Source organism: Crotalus tigris, unplaced genomic scaffold (genome assembly GCF_016545835.1).
Source record: "Crotalus tigris isolate CLP2741 ecotype Arizona unplaced genomic scaffold, ASM1654583v1 scf7180000024302.2721777, whole genome shotgun sequence".
NCBI classification, from domain to species: domain Eukaryota; kingdom Metazoa; phylum Chordata; class Lepidosauria; order Squamata; family Viperidae; genus Crotalus; species Crotalus tigris.
The window spans coordinates 1488344-1511392 of record NW_024100474.1 but is presented as its reverse complement, the minus strand read 5'-3'; the positions used below and the strand labels follow the sequence as shown (position 1 = coordinate 1511392).

General features: G+C 41.0%; 1 protein-coding gene across 1 annotated transcript in view; it reads left to right on the top strand.

Moving 5' to 3' along the window:
- PTK7 (protein tyrosine kinase 7 (inactive)) overlaps positions 1-23049 on the top strand; it is a 93016-nt gene that overhangs the window by 43016 nt on the left and 26951 nt on the right. Inside the window, exon 2 of the mRNA XM_039324563.1 lies at positions 20564-20857. Within this exon, the coding sequence (XP_039180497.1) occupies positions 20564-20857 (294 nt within the window). The remainder of the gene's footprint in view (positions 1-20563; positions 20858-23049) is intronic.

Sequence of the window (23049 nt, the reverse complement as noted above, 5' to 3'; positions counted from 1 at the left end):
ACGACCACAATTGAGAGCAAAATTTGTTAAGTGAAAAATTTGTTAAGTGAGTTTTGTCTCATTTTACAATCTTTCTTGCCACAGTTGTTAAGTGAATCTGGTTTTCCATTGACTTTGCTTAGTCAGAAGGTGATCACATGACCTTGGAACACAGCAACTGTCATAAATATGAGTCAGTTGCCAAACATCTGAATTTTGATCACATGATCATGGGGATGCTACAAAAGTTGTAACTGTGAAAAACATTCATAAGTCATATTTTTCATTTGTATTTTATTAATAATCAAAACTTTGGTCTTTTCAGCAAGTTCTGTAAAAATAGAAGCTACAATTAAAAGTTTAAACATTTCAAAGGTACATGGAAGTATAGACTAAACATATTAACAAAAATGAAGAGGAATATCATATATTATTCCAAATAGTGTGTGGAAGGGAGGGTTGGCATAGTTTTCAAGAAGACTGAATGTTTGTTTTCTTATCCCTGCAATATATGGAGGCAAATTATTTATTTCTGCTTGCTGATTATGAAACTATAGTATTATAAATTATTTAACTGTGAAATATTACAGTGTACTCCAGAACTTGAAAGGAAAAAATGCAGCCAGATATCTTGGAAGCCTGCTGTCAAAAAGAACTGATGTTGATTAATTCAAGCCAATATATAAATTCAGTCTCTGATTCACCCTGTTTCATTTTGGGCCATGTTCCCAGGTCTGAATGCTGCAGAGGTGGTAGTAATTTGAAATTAGGGCTTCTCTCCTATACTGCTTTTAGTAGTAACTTTTGTTTTGTTCTCTTCTGTTAATTACCAACATCTGTGGTGAAAAAATAAAGATCTAAATTATACATATAGTGTGTGTGCTTGTACTAAAGAGAGAAGACAATTGTAGTTTATAATTACATGATGTTTGTGTAACACAGTGCCGTAGCAGGGATAAAAGGCAGCACTGCGTCTCATCAACTCTGGGACCTGTTACTTTATAACATCTGTCCAAGATATAAGCAACATCTGAAATATGTTCTTTTTGAACTAGTTTTTATTGGTTATATAAAACAAGGGCTCTTTCTCCTCTTGGTTTTAAAGCTAGTCTTGTATCCTGAATGTACAAGAAAGAAGAAATATTTGCAAGCCCACATGAAGTCTTTATATTCTAAGTTAAATTAATATTTAATTCTGAATTTGCAAAATGTTTTAAAAATCACTTAACTCCTTGTCAGTTGACTCATGCATTTATTTATTTCCCACCTTTATTGTTTTTACAAATGGTTTAATAAACCAATAAAGAAGTATTCACAGAAGCTTTGTGCAACAATAATATATTTATTTGTCAATTGATTCTTCTGTTTTTGTTTGGCAGTCCCCCCCCCCCCCAAGAAGCATTATAGATAAGGTTGATCACTGCAGAGACAACAAGGAGCCCTAGTGGATTGTCTTGTGGGAATAGTTACATTCTTCAACTATGTCTGTTAGGAAGTTGCTGAGACAAAAATAATCCAATTGCTTCAAGATGTGATCATAGCAAAATGAGCTTTACTGCCTTGGCCTCCATTTCTGTCCTGAAACAGATTAACCACATAGGCTTGCTAATAGATTATAAGATACTGCACCATCAGCCAAAACTGAGAAACTCCTTTAACAGTGATGTAGAAAGAAAAATCTTCATCAGATTCCAGTCCAAACTGGGAATAAACAAAATGGAAACTGCTTTAGAAAGAAGGTTGTAGTTTATTGAAGAACAAAACCAGACAGAAGCATGACTCTGGGAAAGCTGACCACATGTTGCTGGGAATGGTGGGTTTTTATACTTTCTGGGGCTCTTGAAGTTGTTTCCTGTTCCTGTTTGAGGCTTTGTATTTCCTGTATCATGTACTTTGACCTGAGTCTGAGTGTGCCCTTTTGGTATTGGTGAGTTAAACCTATTATGTCCCCAAAGGTCATGTCTTTTAGAATTTGGGTGGGGTATGTAGATTTTAGAGGTCTTTGTCTTCCTAATCTCATAGCTTCTACCTTCCCCAACCTTCCTGAATGGATTATTACATCTGCATTTCTAAAAGCTGGTTTCTTCTGAGTTTCCTGGCTGGGGGGAGGAAGAAGTTTCTGCCTTTTTAAAGATCTTCTCCATTATTCCTCTGGAGAAATATATTCTGCCTTTTTAATATTTCCCAAAATATTTCTTTCTCTGGATTCTTCCCACAGTGATTTTAAGGAATTTAAAAAGAACCTTATTTTCAGATTGAGGCATCTTCCTCCAGAAAAGTATAGAGGTGGCCTTGAAGAAAGTATGCCACAGCTTTTAGGAAAATATGAACTTAGCCTGGCATGAACTAGAAAGGCGTGAGAAAGAAGGCCAACTTTGTTTCACTTTGACTCTCTTTAATATAATACATTTAATAAACCAAATGAAGGAGGAAAGGAAATACTTCAGTCTTTCACAATTCTGCTACACTAACCTATATTTACTATTTTAGAGTTTTTGTTTTTCTTGTGGTAACCTGGTCTACATTGAATGACAGTCTGATGCTCTTGTCATGTATTGAAATATAATCGCTGTTCACCCAGCCCCCATCAACAAGGACTTTAGATTTCTGGACCTGATGAGGAATTCTTATTACAATATAGCTAGAGAATAGATGTTTTGGTAAGACTGATCTAAGATTCAGGGATTAAGAGAGACTGATGCAATGAAACAATTGAATTTGAATCCTAGCAAGGCAAAGTTGTTGTTTGTCCAGAAACTATTTTTGGGGCAACACTGGCTCTGGACAGATTCCTCTGATGTAGGCCTGTCTTTAATAGTTGCTTGGATTTGCAATTTCTAGCTGAGTAGCAGCTAGAGTCACGTCCAGAAAGCCTTTTTCAGTTTTGGCTGATGCAATCCTTTTTGATTAAGAGGTCCTGGTAACACATATGCTTTCATTATCTTGAGATTGGATTATTGGTACGTGTATACTTTACTATACTCACTATACTTGTAACTGCCTTAAAAATTATCTGAAAACATCTGTTAGTGCGGGACATGATAGCCTGCATGTTGCTAAGTGATAGAAATAGCAAAGTTACACTATATTGTGGGTATTGGTTGCCAGTGTGTTTCTGAATAGAATTCTGAATGTTGGTTTTCATTTGTGAAGTCATATATGTTTGGGGTCTATATTATTTGTGGCATCTTCTTTTCCAAATGGAATCTGCCTTCTCTGCAGGGAAGGAATGCTCCAAGTCCCTCTCCTTTGGATATAAAAGTGATGTATGCTCAAAAGTAGATTTTTCTGTGGTTGCCTGGTATTTTGGAACACTGTACTCCAAAAGTCTGGATGATCTCCAGTTAGATGCGAAGCATTAGTACCGCTTTATAAAACCCTAGTAAGACCGCACTTGGAATACTGCAACCAATTTTGGCCACTATACTACAAAAAAGAGGTTGAGATTTTGGAAAAATTTCAGAAAAGAACAACTAAGATGATCAAAGGCATGGAGACTAAAACATATGCAGGACTTGGGATTGGCTAATCTAAAGAAAAGAAGAAATAGGGGTGACATGATAGCTTTATTCCAGTACTTGAGGGGCTACCACAAAGAAGAGGGGGGTCACGTTAGTCTCCAAAGCTCCAGAGGGTTAGGGTTAGAAAACAAGAGTTGGAAACTGACCAAAGTTTTAAGGAGAAACTTCCTAACAGTGAGGACAATTAACCAGTGGAACAGAAATCAGCCTTCAGAAATTGTGGATGCTCCATCACTGGAGGTTTTTAAGAAGAGACTAGACAGTCACTTATCTGAAATGGTGTAAGTTCTCCTGCTTGAGCAGGGGGCTAGACTAGAAGACCTCCAAGGTTCCTTTCCTTTTCTATTCTATTCTATTCTATTCTATTCTATTCTAGATAATTAATCACTTGTAAAATAAGATGTCCAATTTATGAAAATTGTAATTCCCTCATCTGCATATTAACAATTATTCTCTCAGATACAAATGATTTTCTTGTCAATTAGACATACATTCCCCTTGTTTCTAGCAAAAAGAGCAAGCCAAGGAAAAAAGCATAAGATGAGGTAAGTGAAAGGGAAGGAAAGAGAAGAACAATGCTGGATGGAAATGAAGGGGAAAGAGGAAACAGTGAATGAGAAATAAAAGAAGTATTGTCTAGAGGTTCCTTTTTTCAAAGAAAGATTAACAATTCAGGAATGCTGCAGCCATTTGTTCTAGCATCTTGTTTTTCTCTGAATAAAAGGAGCCATAATTCATAGACAAATCCTAGTTTTGATTAAAATTGTTGGTTTTATATTAGGAGAAATTTATGTTATCATTTAGAAAATATGTAAGATGAGAAATTCTGGTGCATTGAAAAATTAAGTTCATGAAAATAGTTTGGTATGGCTAGGTGAATTTCCCTGATGGACACAAAATACTCTAGTCATCTCGTGGCTAAAAGGGGTTTTGTGTGTCTGCCAAAATCAGCTTCAGTGCCATATAGATATCCAGAAACTTTATGCCTGAGTAAAATACCTGGATGCAGACATGCCTGTCTTATAACTGAACATTTATAAAAGTCAGAAATGTTAAGCCATAGATATGAGATTGTTGAACAATCCTGGAGTTGTTTTTGTATGCTGTGGACTAGACATGTTATGTCCAGCAGCAGGATGAAGCAGAACAATAGAAAAAGACCTAGTGGTCCATCGAGTCTGACCTCTGAATCTTTTTAAAATTTAATTTAATGTTTTATTTATTTATTTATTTATTGGATGATAGGCATGTTTATCCCAAACATGCTTAAACCCAGTTACTGATGACTGACCCACTACTTCTGCTGGAAGTTTGGTTCCAAGCTTCCACTATTCTTTCTGTGAAGTAATATTTTCTAAGGACCTTCCAGAGAGAACTGTTGAGCAGCTGGTGGAAAAGGCTGCAAATGTTGAAGGACAGAACAAACAGTGAGAGTAGCTTGACAAAGGTGGCAGAATACAAGAAAACCAGGCTATGTTTGACCTGTGCTGAAGGAAGCTGTGTTAATCTAGGAGGGAGCAAAATAAAAAAGAGACTCTGAAATGTTCTATTTGGAATTGTCTGAATAGGAATGTATGTATTCATAACTTGTCCCAAAGGTGCTTTTCCAAGAGGCAACTAGACGTTGCTTTTCCTTGAAGATATTTTGCTCCTCATCCAAGAAGCTTCTTCAGTTCTCCAGCATGACGAGTGGAGAATCCACCAATGGGTTCTGCTAATCTTCTGCCTGTAGACTAAGTCAGCCAAATTTTTGCTCCACCTCTCCTCCTGAGACACCCCTTTCCCAGTCTTGACTTAGTGTCAAGCCCAGACAGACAGGTTTTTCTTGGCTCCAGACTTAAAGGACTTTAAATCGGGTTGTATTCTTCTATTAATTTCACCCAAAGGGAAGGGGCGAAGGACAATCGGAGATTCACTCCTCACTGCCTTTTTCATTGTGGCAAATTCATTGTAGCAAATTACAGCACAGCCATGAGCCTTGCCTTTAGGACAGCCGATCCCAGAGGGTGAACAAAGAGCCGGACACCATTTTGGCTCCGCATGGGCTCCAGGACCAAGGGAGGATTCCCCACCACCACCACCATCCCCCTCCACACCTCCAAACTACAGGGATCACCTTAGTTCCCCTGGAACAGCAAGGATTTTAAAATCTAAGCAGCCACAGGGACTGGGATTCCCCGAAGCCCAGCTGATCTGCGGAAGCCCAGCTGGCCCGCGGACAATGAACTGGTCTCCGAAGCCTACTGAAGCTCAGATCTCCCATGCTCTACCTTTTAGTCCAGCTGATCCGCGGTGAGCGCCAGGGCTCCCACGGCTTCCATCGATAGTTCTCTCTCTCTCTCTCTCTCTCTCTCTCTCTCTCAAGTTCAGCCGGTCGGCAGGGAGCTTTAAATTGCCGCGCACATTTCTTTTGTTTTCCTGGAGGTCAGCCAGCAGGCAGAACACAAGGAGGCTTCTAGTTTTTTTTTCCTGGAACTCAGCCAGCAGGCAGAGAGCAAGGAGGCTTCTAACGAGCTCGGGGGACTCAGCCGAGCTGAGGAAATTTATTCAAGGACAGAATCTTCCTCTGCTATCCCTAGCCTCCATCCAATAATATTGATCATTAAATATTGAATAAAATAAAATAAATTATCTCTCTCTCTCTCTCTCAGACTTGCATCGGGATACATCCCATTGATAAATGGCAGACACAAACGCTATCCAGTCAAAGCAGGAAGCCTCCATTTGCCCCCTGACCGTAAGAGGCAAAAATCATCCAAGCAGGAGGCGGCTGGCAGGATCAAAGCCAGGGCAATATCTGGTAAAAGACCTTCTAAGACAGCAGATAGCGAGGCCAAACGTCGTCACCAGGCTCTGGAAAAATAGTTTTCTAGAGCTGAGAAGAGGCAAAGCTCAGTGGAGGAGGGACTGGAACCACCTAATTACAAGGAGGAGGAAATATTTGGCCTGAGAAGGCCTAGTCAGGAACCTCTGGAAGTAGAGGCTGACATGGATCAGGGGAGCGGATCTCCCCTATGTGAGGAGCCTGGAGGTCCGGGGACGGAAACAGGCACCCGTATTTCAGACAATCATGGAGCAGTGTCATCAGAACACTTACAATCCCTGATATCTCAGGCCGTCACTCAGGCCATGGCCTCTTCAAGACACCATCACTCCAGAACAGGGTCTGTGGCTTCAAAGGGTGGCTTCCGCCTTTCCCAAGAGGAAGCCTCTGTGTATCAGGACTCAATTTCCCCCTCCCGGTCCTCCAGAAGCAGGAGGTCTCCTGCGGAAGACCATGACCTGATGGATCAGGAGGCTGTCAGAGGAAGAGGATATATCCCCAGATCCTCCACCATTCGTGAGCCTCTTTAACCCATCTCTATTCAAACCCCTGCTTCACAAGGCCAGCAGCACCGCAAAGATTGAGAGATCTTTGCTTCCTCAGAAGGGACCCTTAAATAGTTAGGTAACAAACAATGAGGTATTTTCACAGCCCATTTACACACAACAATTTATTCCCTGCCCTCCTCTCTTCTTTGATTCAGTTCAGAATAACATGAGGGCACTGGGGTCTTTCCTCCCAATGGGGGGGGGGAACAGACAAGAAAATGTTCAACATAGATCTAGCACTGTCGGAGGTAATAGAGGTTCCGACAATAGATGAACCCATAGCTGTTCTTTTTTCTCCATCCACGATACCCGAGAATGAGGCGGAGGCCCTGAAATCAGAAGATAAGAAGATGGACCTCATCTTCCACAGGGCACACCAGACCTCGGCGTGGGCAATCAAGGATCTCTACATCCTTTTTTGCTAGGACTTTACTACTCTGGCTGCACCAACTCCAGGTGAGTATCTCACCGGAGGAGGAGAGAACTCACGAGAACTTAAGGTTAGTAGAGGCAGGGTAGTTCATGTCAGATTCATCCTTGCACACATCAAACTATTCTGCTAGGGCAATAGCGTACAACATTGGAGCACATAGATTGCTGTGGTTCAAACAGTGGAGAGCCGACATGAAGGCAAAGTGGCAGCTGGCAGCAGCACCCTACAAGGGCAGCCAACTTTTTGGTGAGGCCCTCGAGCCTTATCTGACAGAGAACAAGGATAAACGCAAGATTCTGGCACACCTGACAAGGAGAACAGAGAGGAGAGTCTCCTCCTACCCCTGCAGACCGTCCTTTTGATCTGACACAGGCACAGAACAAGATTCTGTTTCCCACCCCATCAGCCTAAGTCAGACCGACAGGGTGAGAGACCCGGCAACAGGGACAGATTCAGACAACAGTTCCAATCAAAGCGGCCCTTTCGGGGAGCAGGAGGTCGCCCCTACCGATGATCCAAGTGACGGCGGGGAGGACTCCCCAGTTGATGGCAGGCTAGCTCTCTTCGCTCACAAAGGCAAGCCGCCACCACGGACCTTTGGGTCCTAAATACTGTCAGATTCGGTCTCTCACTAGAATTCATTTCATCACCCCCAAACCGCTTTATTCCTTGTCCATCTCCAAAGGATCCAACCAAAAGGAACCTTATAAAGGAGGCCATCCAACATCTACTGGACATCCAGGCCATAGAACCGGTAGAGAAGGACCAGCGGGGACAGGGATTCTATTCCAGCTTGTTCATAGTCCCAAAGAGTTCGGAGGGGTGGTTGGGGTGGAGAGCAATCCTAGACTTAAAAAGCCTCAACATCCACTTGGCTTACAGAAAGTTCAAAATGCAAACCCTACAGTCAATATTAGCAAGCATCAGAAAGGGAGACCTCCTGACGTCCATGGATCTGACGGAGGCCTACCTTCACATTCCCATACTTCCAGAACACCGGAGGTTTCTCATATTCTACCACACGGCAGCATTTTCAATACAGAGCCCTGCCTTTTGGACTTACTTCAGCTCCCAGAGTATTCACAATGGTACTGGCAAAACTCGTGGCACACCTGCGAACAATTCCTGTGCGCATTCAATGTTATCTGGATGATATTCTCATCTAATCTTCGTCAGTTCAGACAGCACAGTCAGACCTAGCACTGACCCTAACAACCCTTCAGGAACACGGTTTCTCAGTAAATTTTCAAAAGAGTCAGACGGTCCCATCGACCCGTCTTTTACATCTGGGAGCTGTGATAGACACACTACAGTGCAGGGTCTACCTCTCTCGAGGTCACAAAGACAGCATTCGAACCATAGTCAAATTGATTAAAAAAAGCGAACCACATCACGCCTTGCAATCGTGCCCTGGGCATGACTACACTCCAGAAAGCTGTAGTGGTTCCTACTCCCATTCCAAAAGAGGAGAATGTGCTCATCCAACTGAAGAGTAAGGATGCCACCAGGGGTCCTGAAGTCCCTCCAGTGGTGGGCTTCTCCAGGGCTCAGAAAGGGACACATGTTCAAGAAGACCGACCGGGTCACTCTGACCACGGACGCCAGTCTATTCGGCTGGGGAGCACACTTACAATCACAGCTGACACAGGGCCAATGGTCAAGGGAGGACCTAAAACAAACATAAACTGGTTATAGCTCAGAGCCATTCACCTGGCCCTTCGCCATTTTCACAACACAGTAGCGGATCAGCACGTCCTGGTTCTCACAGATAACGTGGCGGCCAAAGGCCACATCAGTTGACGGGGGCATGCGATCCAGGACTCTCAGGACTCAAGCACAGGCGCTTGGAACCTGGGTAGAAAACAACCTAACCTCCCTCAAGGTCGAGCACATGTCAGGAGAAGCAAATAATCAGGCGGATTTCCTAAGCAGGGCGACAATAGACCACTCAGAGTGGAGTCTGCACCCTGCTCTCTTCAGGGAAGCATCAGAGAGATTTGGCCACCTAGTGCTAGACCTATGTGCCAGCCCCAAGAATGCTCAGCTCCCGAGGTTCTTCTCCCGCTTTCCGTCACCAGAGGCAGAGAGAGCAGATGCACTTTGAGGTCATTGGCCAGAGGGGCTGCTATACGCGTTCCCACCACTTCCTTTGGTACAAGCAACCATCAGAAAGATATTGCAGGAACAAGCAGAGGTAATTCTCATTGCACCACATTGGCCAAGACAACTGTGGTTTGCAGACCTCGTATGTCTCTCTACATCCCCATCGTGGGGGTTTCCACATGATCAAATCTCCCTCAACTAGGGGGCTCTACTTCATCCAGAGCCACAAAGGCTCCAATTAGCCGCCTGGCACTTGAACAGAGCATCCTAGAGGAGGAGACCTTTTCACAAAGAGTCAGCAGGACAATCCAGATCTCTAGAAGGCCTACAACTAATAGAATCTATGACTCCACATGGAGAAATTGTTGCAGCTGGTGCACAAAGCAGCAGCTAGACCCCTTTAGTATTTCGATTCTGAGGATCTTAGACTACTTAGCAGAGGGCCTGGATAGGGGAGTAGCGCCCAACACAATTCACAGATAGGTGGCCGCTTTATCTACCATTCTTACCTATGGCAACTCTGAACCACTGGCCAGGCATCCAGTGGCACAATTGATCCTTCATTAAGGGCGCAACAAATGACAGTCCATCCGTGGTCCACAGATATCCCTCCTGGGATATGTCTAAGGTCCTACAGGCAATGACCTTACCCCCATTTGAACTGGTTCAGACCTGCGCCTTAACAATACTTGACCCTTAAGGTTGCCTTTCTGGTCGCTGTTGCCTTAGCTAGATGCATTTCAGAGTTGGCAGCACTACCAGTTAGAGAGGATCTGTGTATTTTCCACTCAGACAGGATGGTCCTACGTTTGGACTCTTCCTTCATCCCCAAGGTCAATTCCCTGTTTCATAGAATACAGGAGGTAGTGCTACCAGACTTTTGCCCTGAACCCTCCCATGAATTGGAGCACAAGTGGCACACCTTAGACGTTCGCAGGGCTTTAAGACGATACATTAAATGAACGGCACCTTTCCGCAAGTTGGAAGCCCTGTTCGTCTCTTTCCACTCTCACACAAGAGGTCAAAGGGTCACAGCTTCCACAATTGGAAGATGGATTAGGAGGTGCATAGCAGAGGCATACAAGGGACAGTTGTTAGCAGCCACCAGGCAAATCACTGCACACTCCACTTGCAGCGCCGCCACCTCAGCAGCCTGGGCGACTCAGGCATCTTTTGAGGAGATATGCAGGGCAGCGACGTGGGCATCACCTTCCCCCTTTATAAGACACTACACGTTAGATAGGTTCGCATCTGCGGAGGCCTCCTTCAGCAGGAGGGTCCTCTAGAGTGTAGTTTCAAAGTGTGGGACACAGACCCAGACTGACCCCCACCCATAGGGACAAGGAGGCTTTGGTATGTCCCATTGATGGATTCTGCACTCGTCATGCTGGAGAAGGGGCGTTGTCTTACCTGAATGCCTTTTCTCAGCATGACGATGGAGAATCCACTCCCGCCCTTGGGGCCAGTCAGGTCCTGTGCTGGGAGAGGATTGAGCCAACACAACATTACATAGCCAACAGCTTTTGCCTCAGTCAAGACTGGGAAAGGGGTGTCTCAGGAGGAGTGTTGGAGCAAAAATTCGGCTGACTTAGTCTACGGGCAGAAGACAAGCATACTGAGAAAAGGCGTTCAGGTAAGACAACGCCCCTTCTCTACAGAACTTCAGTTTTCTTCAGAACTGAAAAAGCTTCTTGGATAAGAAGCGAAATGTCTTCAAGGAAAAACAAGTCCAGTTGCCTTTTGAAAAAGCATCTTCGGGACAGTCATGACCTGGATGACTGAGAATCTTTATAGACATATTCATAGCTTGTTAAGCCAAGCCCACTTTATCTATTTGAAATACATAAAAATTATTTACCTAAAAGTACTATAACAATAAATACTCAAATTTAGGGGAGAATAATGTGCATGTGTGTAGAATTTTGCTGCTGCTATTTCCCATCCAATAACTGGGTGCTTTCAGACATTGCCTTCTTCAAATGGGTTATCTTCTTCAACTAACTTTCAATTTTGATGTGTGCCATTGTGCCCACAATAAAAAAAAATGACAGTAAAGGTTATGTTATCTTATCCAACATACATTTTTAAATACAGCCAACAAAACTTACTATCTGAACATACCGATGATTCCAAATTGTATGGTAACCTTCCTAGGCTAGTAACATTAATTAATGAACGTGATCGTTCTCATGACCGTTCAGAAGGGCTTTTCTCCTAATTGGCTGGCAATATTGCTTTTGACTGTCCAAAGATCCCTCAAGATCTGATTATACCAACAAGCCTGGGGACCCCAAGGGACTGCTGAACTAGTAAGGTGGCTCTGTTATTATTAGCATTCCTTCGCCCATTATTTCTTTCTTAGCTGTATTTTTATAGTTTTAATAATTTTTTTATTGTAATAATTGCTATTTATTAATTATTACTTTTTTTAGCTTTGTTGTATGCCACCCAGTCACTTGATTTGTGAGATGATGGCTATATATGTCATGATCTAGGTTCAGGACACTAGATTTGCTTGCTTCCTCTCTTAGCTATATTAGGAAGTTGCTTGTTAATGATTTTCCAACTGTTGAAATCTAGTACTTCTCAGTACATACTAAAGATATGCAATACTTGGAATGTAAAGATAAAAAGTGTTTCAGAGTGTATTAAGGTATTTGTTTAGCATTTTCTGCAACTCACAATTGAGTTATGATAACTGATAAATGGTAGCTGTCTTCTAGTACTTGAAGGTTTGTCACAGAGGAAATTTATTTATTCTCCAAAGCACTAGAAGGCAGGCAAGAAGTAATGGATGCTAGCTTATTAAAGAGAGACCCAACCTAGAAGTAAGGAAAAAAATTCTGACATTGGTTACAGTATAGTACAGTGATGGTGAACCTTTTAGAGATCGAGTGCCCAAACTGCAACCCAAAACCCACTTATTTATTGCTGGGTGCCTGGTGGGCGTGGCCTACTGGGTGGGCCACTGTGGTGGTCATGGCAGACTAGATGGGCATGGCCAAGGTGGGCATGGTCACCTCAATGTTGCTCATGGGGAGGGGTGCCTTTGGGGCCCGGGTAGGGTTGGGGGAGATCCAGGGGGTCTGTGCAAGGTGAGCCGGTGGGCAGGAGGCTCATCCTGTGGGGTGAGTTGAGGCAAGGCAGGGCAGGGGTGCCATTGTCACAGGGCAAGGCGAGACGGGCCAGGACGGCTGCTGCTGGACACTATCAGCCCCGCCAGCGAGCGCATAGGGGCTGACAGTGACTGTCAGCAGCCACAGCCTGCTGGCCCCTCGACTGGTGCACTCTGGAGCTCCGCAGCCCACCGCCAGCAGTTCAGAGAAGCCATCTCTGAGCTGGATGGATAGCTGACAACTGAGGAGGCGATGCAGTGGGCCATGCCCTAGAAAAGGAGAACATGCGAGACCAGAAGGGATGGAGGGGAGGGAAACCAGCTGTGCTGGGATGCCTCCGGCCACATGGGACCTCGGCAAGTTACCGGGCGGCTGGTTGAAGAGGGGTGGTTGCCACCTCCAGGGCATGGCATGCGTGCCCACCGAGAGGGCTCTGAGTGCCGCCTCTGGCACGCGTGCCATAGATTCGCCACCACTGGTATAGTATGTTTCATGACCATCTAGTTCAGGGGTGTCAAATTGCCGATCCGTGGGCCGGATGCGTCATGGCAAAACCGTGCCCACCTCATTGCCGGCAATGGAAAAAAAGTCGTGATACATTATGACGTGTCACGTGACATTGCGAGTTTGACACCCCTGATCTAGTTTGTTTTCCTCGAAAATATCATGGGATTGAATTTTTTTTGATATAGATTAGTGATTTTCCACCTTAAAGCAAACTCTTCTCATATTACCAAATCTAGCAAGGAAATGTTTTTGCATAAAAATCAGATTATGAAGATAATGTTCAGAACTGTAGAGTCTTGCTCTTGCTTGAAGTGAAAATTTTCGTGTCCCAGCATTTTTTTTGCAATCTTGGAAACTGCTCAATTACCTCTGATCTTCTTGTTAAGAAATTTCCAAGAAACTTTTGAGGGATTCTGATATTCTCTGAACATAATTTTAGTACAGTACTCCTGTAGTAAGAAATATATCCTTTGATCTAATCACTGCTGTTTCTTATCAGATTAAGTTAGATATTTGATTCCATGATCTTCTACTGGCCAGAGAAAGACATATGAGAACTTGTTTTTCTTTCGAATTTCATAGTTTTGAACTATATATTTTTAAATCTAGTTAATGATTTTCCATTTGAACTTAATTAAAATGCATGTTTTATTTCCTTTTTTGAGATTGAATGTGTATGTAAGACTTCCTTGATATTTTTTTTTGAGTGCAAAAACTGATCAGTGTTTTAAAATTTAAATCACATGGTTTGGAAAATCTAGCAAAAGAATATTTATTTCAAAATTTGGGCTTCCTCTTAAGAAATAATACATTCATTAAAAGGAGCTGAAAACATACAACTTGGAGCAAATACAGTTTCTTGGTTTGTTAAACAGTAGGCTCAAATACATTTATACATCTTGATGTGCAAAGCAACATTTATTGCAGTTCCGTTGGCCAGTTATCACCCATTATTTTTAATTCTTTATTAAATTAGATGGCAAACATTTGCTACATTAAAATTAGTATGGAAATTGATATGCTGCATTGCTGATTTCACGTGTGTATCTTAATATAGGAACATGTGTTTCCCTTTGCTGCTTAGCCTTGAGATACTTAAACATCCTTTGTTGTTCAGGCAGCAGCTGCAATGAATTGATGGATAAACAGGGCATCATTGTAAGTCATTACTATGGGGGAAGAACAGTTGATGATGGAAACTGCCTCTGGCATTCTTTTGCAACCACTATAAGAAAATAAGATATGTCTATAGGTCGGGAAAAATTAAATATAAGAAACATTGAATGACAGTCTGGGAATTTGAGTTGTGAAGAGTGATTTAAATACATTATATATTATTATATACATTGTTTTTATTTCATCATAAAGTCTATAACAGGGTTTTCAGTTATTCAATACAGTGGTACCTTGGTATATAAGTGCTCTGAAACTCATCATATTTGGTACTCAGTGCATTTTGACATGAACATTTTGTTCCGCTACTCGTCATTTGTTTGATACTCAACATACAAAATAGAACTTGTCGATGTCAGCTACCTTGTGACTCACTACATTATTCCTTATGGGGGGAAAATGTTTGGTACTCATCGTTTTTGGTCCTGAAACTAATGAATTAATGATGAGTACCAAGATACCACTATATATTTGAAGACCATAAGCTGACCAGGGCAAAAATGATAGTTTCTCCTCTTCTCTCTCTTTCCATCCCTCCCTTTTCACCAAAATACCTAATTATGAACAGTACTCATACATTTATGCTGTATCACATAGCAATATTTTAATTCTCCAAAATAGTTTTAAATCAGCTATGCAATTATCTTTAGCCCTACTGTTCCAAAGGTATTTTTTCCAAAAAGGGAACTAGACTTTCTTGGTGTTTTTTTTAAAAAAACCGTTTGCTTCTCACCCAAGAAACTTCCCAGTTTAGTTCTTCAGATCTGAAGAAGCTTCTTGGATGAGAAGCAAAACGTTTTCAAAGAAAACACCAAGAAAAAGCACCTTTTGAGATAACCATGACCTGGATGATTGAGAATCTCTATAGACATTCAGCCTTACTGATACTAAAATGCTAGGAGCTGGCAGTGAATATTGTAGCTACCCAAAGTCATGATAGTTTGAACCAGCCTATAAACTCCATAAATCCCATTAATAAATACTGAACCAGCCTATAAACTCCATAAATCCCATTAATAAATATTGAACCAGTAACCAGCCAGTGAATAGGAGATTGTAAAAATCACCATGCTGACTGCCAAGACAGTTCTCTTCCTTTATCTGCCTTCTTCTTTAAAACTATAATAATGGCAAGACATTTTAGTTTTGCAACCAGGTGCAGTCATTAGTGAAGAGCTTTTGTATGAAGTAAGGAGGGCAATGCTTTGCTGGAGCCCAAAGGAAAGAGGTTTGCATTTAAATGGCAGTAGGCAGAGTGGGGCAAGGGTAGAACAAATGCCCCAGAATCTCAAATTGTGAAAGAGAGGTTTTGCCATTTGACTTGTATCACATCTGAACCAGAAGAAAATGTGGCTCAGCTTCTCAAAGTAGTCCACTTTATGAGAAAATGAGCCGAGGTGGCGCAGCAGCTAGAGTGCAGTACTGCAGGCCACTTTAGCTGACTGTGTTCAGCAGGTCAGCGGTTCAAATCTCACCGGCTCAAGGTTGACTCAGCCTTCCATCCTTTCGGGGTAGGTAAAATGAGGACCCAGATTGTTGGGGGCAATGTAAATATATATATACATTGCTTACTGGTGTACACCGCTTAGAGAGTGCTTGCACTTAAAGCGGTATATAAGTCTCATAAATTAAATAAACAAACAAACAAATAAATAAATAAATAAAATGTGCTGATCTGGATTGGAATGCAGATTTGATATAGGAGAGGCCCTATTTGAAAATACTATGGTTATCATCTGATTCATACACTGATTTGTCTTAGGGAGAAGGAGGCTCATAGACATTAAATGTATATATCCATTTCTGAAACAAAGAAATCAGACAGCTGCAAGTTAGAAGACTGATTGCTTGGCAGTTTCCAGAATTAAAATGGAGAGGAGGAAAAGAGTTAATTGCTGATCTTCACCAGCTGTTATGAAGATCTGCATACTCAGCATTTGTGGCTCTGACTGAATACTTCAAATTGCTTTCACACACTTCCCCTCTTCTCTGTGTTTAGAATTTCAGAGCCTTTAGTATTCACAGATGAGCTTGCTAACAACAAACAGAACCATTTGCTGTAACAAGCCATGGAACTTTAGCAGTAGAGCATGAATCCTAGACGTTATATTTTTGTCTTCAAAAACAAATGATTTACACACATGCCTCTTAGCATCTGTCTCCTATCTGACTGATCTTCAGATTCCAAGCTGCTTTGACCCTGTTCCACATGAGCGCTCACTCTTGGGGACTAAATTAGATGAAGAGCCACAACTGTTGAATTGCCCTTTGTTTCCCTTTCTATAGCCAGCGTGTTATCTGAGGAGTATAAAAAGTTCAATTATTTGTAGATCCTGGTTCATGAGTATTAGTAGTGAATTCCCCTAAGCAGGAAGCTAGTCCATTCTAGCTAGATGCACCTGAAACAATTTCCACATAGAAATGAGTAAGCATGGAGTTTCATGATGCTGTTGATCTCTTTATCTGTAGCCTGACCAAAAAATGGCACCTAGGATGCTTATTGAGGTGCAAGTTATGCAGCCGCTGCTTCCTGCCATTCATTGTCATTGATCTTTTTTCTGTCTCTCTTTTAGCTAGGGTCACTCATTGATACAAGTGGAAACACATCTGAATCTATTTTGTTGATGCCAGGGGAGTGCTAATGGAATTAATAAATTTTAATTGGTTCACTGACATGATTGACAGTAGTTTATTGCTGAGTTACTTGATAGTTTAAACATGGATAATTATCCACTTTTCAGATCAGGAAAGAATCTGCATTGCATAAGAATAGAAACTTTGGTTTTCATTTATAACCTAAGAAAGCTGGCCTTTTGTGAGCTGTTGAAAATGTGGTTCTTCCATCAGGCCTTGGGTCAGGATATTTCTTTCTCCTTTCCCTAGAGCAGGGGTGTCAAACTCACAACATCACGTGACATGTCATGATGTGATGTATCACAACTTTTTTTCCATTGCTGGCAATGGGGTGGACAAGATTTTGGCATGATGCATCTGGCCTATGGGCTGGCAGTTTGACACCCCTGCCCTAGAGAGATTGGAGAGGAAGGGATTACAAGAGAGTAAGCAGGCATACAGTGGGAAATTTGCATAGTGCACTTGGCTGCAAACACCACTGCATTACTTTCAATATGTATTCCCTATTGTGTGTCTATTTACTCTCTTGTAATCCCTTCTCCAATTTCTCTGCTCAGCAAAGAAAAAAAAACAGGTCAGGTACTGGAAAATGTGTGCTGATTATAACTGCAATTATGTGACTGAAGGATGCTGTGAAAGTTGTAAATGAGGGCATCTATACTACTAAATTCTCATCACCTTCAGCAATTGTACAACGGTCACTAAACAAGGCAGTCAGTAAGCAAGAATTATCTGTACTGTATGATCACTGAGTTTAGAGTCCTGTTTATTTACTACCTTGTTTTACCTTTTGAAAGCTTTATTTCTGTTAGCCCTAGAGTTAGAATCATTCTTCTGCTACATCATACAAACAAGAGGGCTCTCTAAATTTTTCAACTAGCAAAATACAAGCCAGAGTTGTCATTCTTCTGCTCTCCAGATTTTTCAGTGATTTCTCTTCTTTTTCTTAGACATCTTTAAATGATTGAAGCCTATGTAAGTGTTTCAGAGTGCAACAAATGCATCCCCCTAATTTTTAAATTTTAAATCTCATTTGTTTTGCATTCTGATTTTGGTATTGACGTGTACAATAATACTTGGCCAAAATTTCTCCCCAAACACAAAATTTTTCGTGTCTTGTACACAGTGAAGTTCTAAAGTAAGTTTTTTGTAAAATAAATAGCACTATAATGAATACATACTATTTGATCACATCAGACAGCTTCAAACTTGCATTTTCCAGATGAGCATCCCAGTAAGTATTCAGTTTGTATATGTAATGGAACATAAACACATTTGATTTATTTGTAAGCATTGTGTATGTGTGTGTATTCATATATGTATATGTCCATGGAGGTAAGTACTAAATTAAAATTAGAAGTACACATTTGTCAATCTACATTAGATTCCAACTAATTTAGGATATCAGATTTCTTTTACTTTTTTCTGGAACACTCTGCTGTTGAGTAAAAGCAATTCTGTCTCTTCTTTCCTTTTGCAAACTTCTTGCAAAAGAGAGAAACGCAATTGTCTTTTGCTGTGTAGGTTTATCTGAATAAGCCATTGAAGTCTCTTTGTATATGTCAGATGTGAGTAATGGAGATATTAATGTGTAAATGTTTAATCTAACAAGCATAAGAAAATGATCCAACCCAGCTCGGATGCCTTAGCCTTATAACCCTAGCTGTGTAAAGGAGCCTCTTGCTGAGTATGGCATTTGTTAATATTGGTGCCCTGGTGACCATAAGCATTTTACTTATTGTACATTGTTAAGTTTTATTGTTAAAATAAAACTGTTCTTTGTGCAACAAATTGTTCCATTTTAAATGTGTAAATTTGAATGGAATGTTTGAGTGTCATGTTATACCAATATATTGTACATCTCCTAGGAAATTAATGTGCATACCCTGTATTGCAGAATGTTATCCCTGTAGTATCCTTCTAGATTGTTGTCAGGTTTGGGAGTTGGTTGCTGGGTGTGAGGTGAGTTTGGGTGTACTGTGTTCTCCTTTCTCAATAAATAGTGTAATCAGTGAGGGGCCAAGGACCCAGATTCTTCCCCTTTTTTGTTTTAACATTTACCGTAAATGCCGGCGTATAAGACGACTTCCGCGAGCGCTGAAATCGGCGCCAAAGACGGGGGTCGTCTTGTACGCCGAGTCGTCTTATACGCCGGAAATACTGGTAGTTTCTGGCGTATAAGACGACGTTCTAGGAATGCGGCCCGGCTATAAAGACAGGGGTCGTCTTATACGCCGGGTCGCCTAATACGGCGGCATATACGGTACATGAAACTGTTGGGTGGTTCACTGGTTTGTAATTCAGTATTATCAATATGCAAATCATACCCAGTTGCACCTCTATATCCCAGGCTGGCTAATTGATGCCATCATACCCTGGAAAGCTTTGTGGGCCTGGATGGGAAGGAACAGACTTAGATTCAATCTTGCCAAGCCTGAGTTGCTATGGGTTTTTAGGCCCCTTGCATCTGATGGGGTTGCACTTCCCAGTCTGGAGATCCTTCAGACTCGAAGAGCAGTGGCACCTATGGCAAATGGGTAATTTGTATATCTTCATTTGGAGTTATAGTTGTAGTCATTCTTAGATCAGGAAGCCTTCTAAATAATCGCACATGCCCTTCATTGTTGGACAATAACAATGCTGTATGTGGATCTGTCCTTGAAGATCTCTCAGACACTACTGCTGGCCCAGAACATAGTAGTGGAGGCAGTGTTGGACATGTCCCATCATGCCATTTGATAACATTGCTCCGCGAGCCACAGTAATTGCCAGTAAGCTTCCACGTACAATTTAAGATGGTATAGTACAGGGGTATACTATAGTACCATGGTATAGTACAGGGGTAGGCAACCTTGGCTTTTTTATGACTTGTGAATTTCAAGTCCCAGAATTCCTGAGTCAGCATGGCTGGAATTCTGGGTATTGAAGAACACAAGTCATAAAAGAGCCTATCCCTGGTATAGGATCAGGTTATTTGTCAGATAATCTATCTTCCATAGTTTCTGCCTGTCCAATAAGGTGAGATTTAGTTAGTTAAACAATGTCATCTATCCCTGTTGAGACACCTTCCCTCTAGAATAATATCCCTAGTGTTCCCACTTTGACAAAATTTCAGGAGTCTTTAAGAACCTGGCTATACACCTAGACCTTGGAGTAGGGTGTTTTTAGAACCCTGATTGATTGCCTGATATGTGCTTTATCCAGATATTAGATTCTTTTCATTTGTTTTTATTTTAAGTGTAAGCCTCCAAGAGTTGTTCTGAACCCGAGCAGCTTCTAAATCAGTGGTTCTCAACCTTTTTAATGCCGCGACCCCCAAGCAGTCGTAAGTCGAGGACTACTCAACCGGTCATAAGTCGAGGACTACTCAACTGGTGCAGCACCATTTGCAGAATGGGACTTTTTGGCGGGCTCAGCAGGGCAGAGACAGCCTTGACAATTCCTATTGGCTTTTGAAAGCCAATAGAATTAGACTCTATTAAAGAGAGTCTATTCTATTGGCTTTCAAAAACCAATAGAATAAAAGGGAGTAGCACAGCTAAGGAAAAGGGGAAAAAAATGGCGGACTGCATTGTTTGGAGACCCCCGTGAAATGGTCGTTCGACCCCAAATGGGGTCCTGACCCACAGGTTGAGAACCACTGTTCTAAATAAACAAATAAAGCTTTGTATTAAGTTAATTATTTAGTTAATCAGATGGTAACATGTTTCTTTTGCTCTTTTCAGCTGTTGGGGCTCAAGCAAAGATATCCTTCACTAAAGAGCCATATTCTCAGGATGCCTTGCATGGCCGTAGTGCCATTTTGCGCTGTGAAGTGAAAGACCCTAGAGACATTGAATTTGAGTGGTTACAGAATGGGGAATCTATTCAGGACACAGAACGGCGTTTCAAGGAAGGGAGCAACCTTCAATTTGCATCTATTGATCGTCAGCAAGATGGCGGGAACTTCCAATGTGTTGCCAGGAATGTAGTTACTGGAGAAGAAGCTCGGACAACAAATGCATCCTTCAACATAAAATGTGAGCATCATCTTTGTTACTAACATATTCTGATGCTCCGTTCACCTGTCAAAATGGAGAGAAAAGGGAAGATATACCACAAATATGTTCTTTAAATAAGCCAACTTGACTTCTGCTGCAAATGCACTCATGCATCAGGAAGCATTGGTTAATCATAACTCTGTAGTATCTGCATATGAAAAATATTGGTTTGGATGGACAGCTCAAATCCTTTTGTGGTAAAACTTGAAAGGAGCATTGTTCATTAAGAATATAGTCTATTTACCATTTCATAGTCAATGTCTACTCAGTGCTAATGCAGTTAATGAAAACAATGCTAGTAATAAAGTACAAATATAAGGTTTGATACATGTCAGATGTTACTAAACTATATGGCTTAAATTAATGGCACTATTTGCATGACTGTAATTAATATATAATTCAAAGAAACAAAAGGATGGAACCCATAAAGTAAAAGCAGAAATTGCATGAAAATATATAAAATATTCATGGACAGAACAACTCAAAGAAATGTATTATTTATTTTATTTGTTAGATTTTTATTCCACTTTCATTACTTTACAGATAACTCAAGGTGGCAAACATACTGTACATAATACCCCTTCTTCCTTCTATTTTCCTCAAATATCAGCCCTCTGAGGTGGGCTGGGCTGAGAGAGAGTAACTGGCTGGAAGTCAGCCAGCCAGCCAGCTTTCATGCCTCAGTCTCTGGGTTTCTAGGCCAGTACCTTAATTGCCACACCAAACTGTCTCAGATCTGTTTTCTTCTACTTATGTTGGAACTGCATTTTCTCTCAAACTAGTTCTAATGTTGACTAATAATAGTGTAACATTTGTGTAAGAAGAAGGGAATTCCCATTTTTTGGCCTGGAATCCTTTTTTTCTGTGGGTTGTGCCAAAAAGTGTTTTCTTTATTGTGCACTGCCAATTATAACTGTGTAACTAGTTGCAAACCAACATACAAAATGTTCTGAATATTATGATACATATTCAGATATGTGCCTTAAATTAGTTTGGAGCTGAAGTTCTTTCATGTATATTATAGATCCACTTAAGGCTTTTACATAATATTCATTATTACATTACCAGATTAAATTCAAAAACATTTTTTAACTTGCAGCTAGCAAAAGAAAAATTGGAGAAACTGTTGTTCCTTCTCGAGTCAGTAAAAGCTGTTATAAAATAATGTATCCTCTGTTTTGATCTGGTCCAGAATTTGCTCAGAAGATGCATATTAAAGTAACCTTGTGGAGGATTGAATTTTTTTTAATTCAGTCAGTGTCTGGATGCTGCCTGACAAGTTTTAGCTACTGAAGGAATGTGTGCTATAGATAAAATATATAAATGTCATGATGTCCAACTGCAGAACTTTCTCAATAGCAGGCAATTATTTAGAATACTGTTGCACCTTTTAGATTCTAAGATAATGTTGTGTATGGCTTTATTTTCAATAATGCAGATGACCTGAAAACCAAGATCCTAACTTGGGCTGAGTCAGCTCTTTGAGTCAGATCACTGTTACATCTACTGTTAATTCCATTCTTTGTTTAGGATGAGCCAAACTAAAAAAGAATCATGGGAGATTTTCAAAGAGCCAGACATAAGCAAATGAGTCAGTTCTGCATCTTGGTTGTCAGTTGGGTTTAGTACTCCCAGGTGTAAATCCTCTATCTGGTATAGTTAATCTTTGTCTTTCTCTACTCTTTTCTTCCCAGCCCCTTAATTCTTAATTCTTTTGAATCGTAAGGAATCTAACAACCTATTTAATGGTTAGCTGTGTTTTTGATTGGTCATCCCATTGATTATATATTAGCTTCCACCTGTTATCTCTCTTTCATTTTTGTAACAGGAGAAAATTAGCCATGGGGATGTTCTAGGACTCAGGTGATTATCACCCCAAAAGAGGAACAATGACAACTGCCAAATATATTTATAAATATAGGCATTATGAACAGATCCTAAAACTAATTCCATTACTCACTATATTAACCATATAGTATATGGTTAATTCCTTTTCTGTTATGATGGTTTTCTGTTTGCAAATGGTAAACAGGAAAGATTGCATTTTATCTGTTTCCTTCTCTGTAAGGATTTCTTTAATATAAATACCTTTTTATGATTCCAAGTAAATGTATGATTTATGATTCATAAATTTATGATTCCAAGTATGTAAGCAAGAGTGATACAAGTTA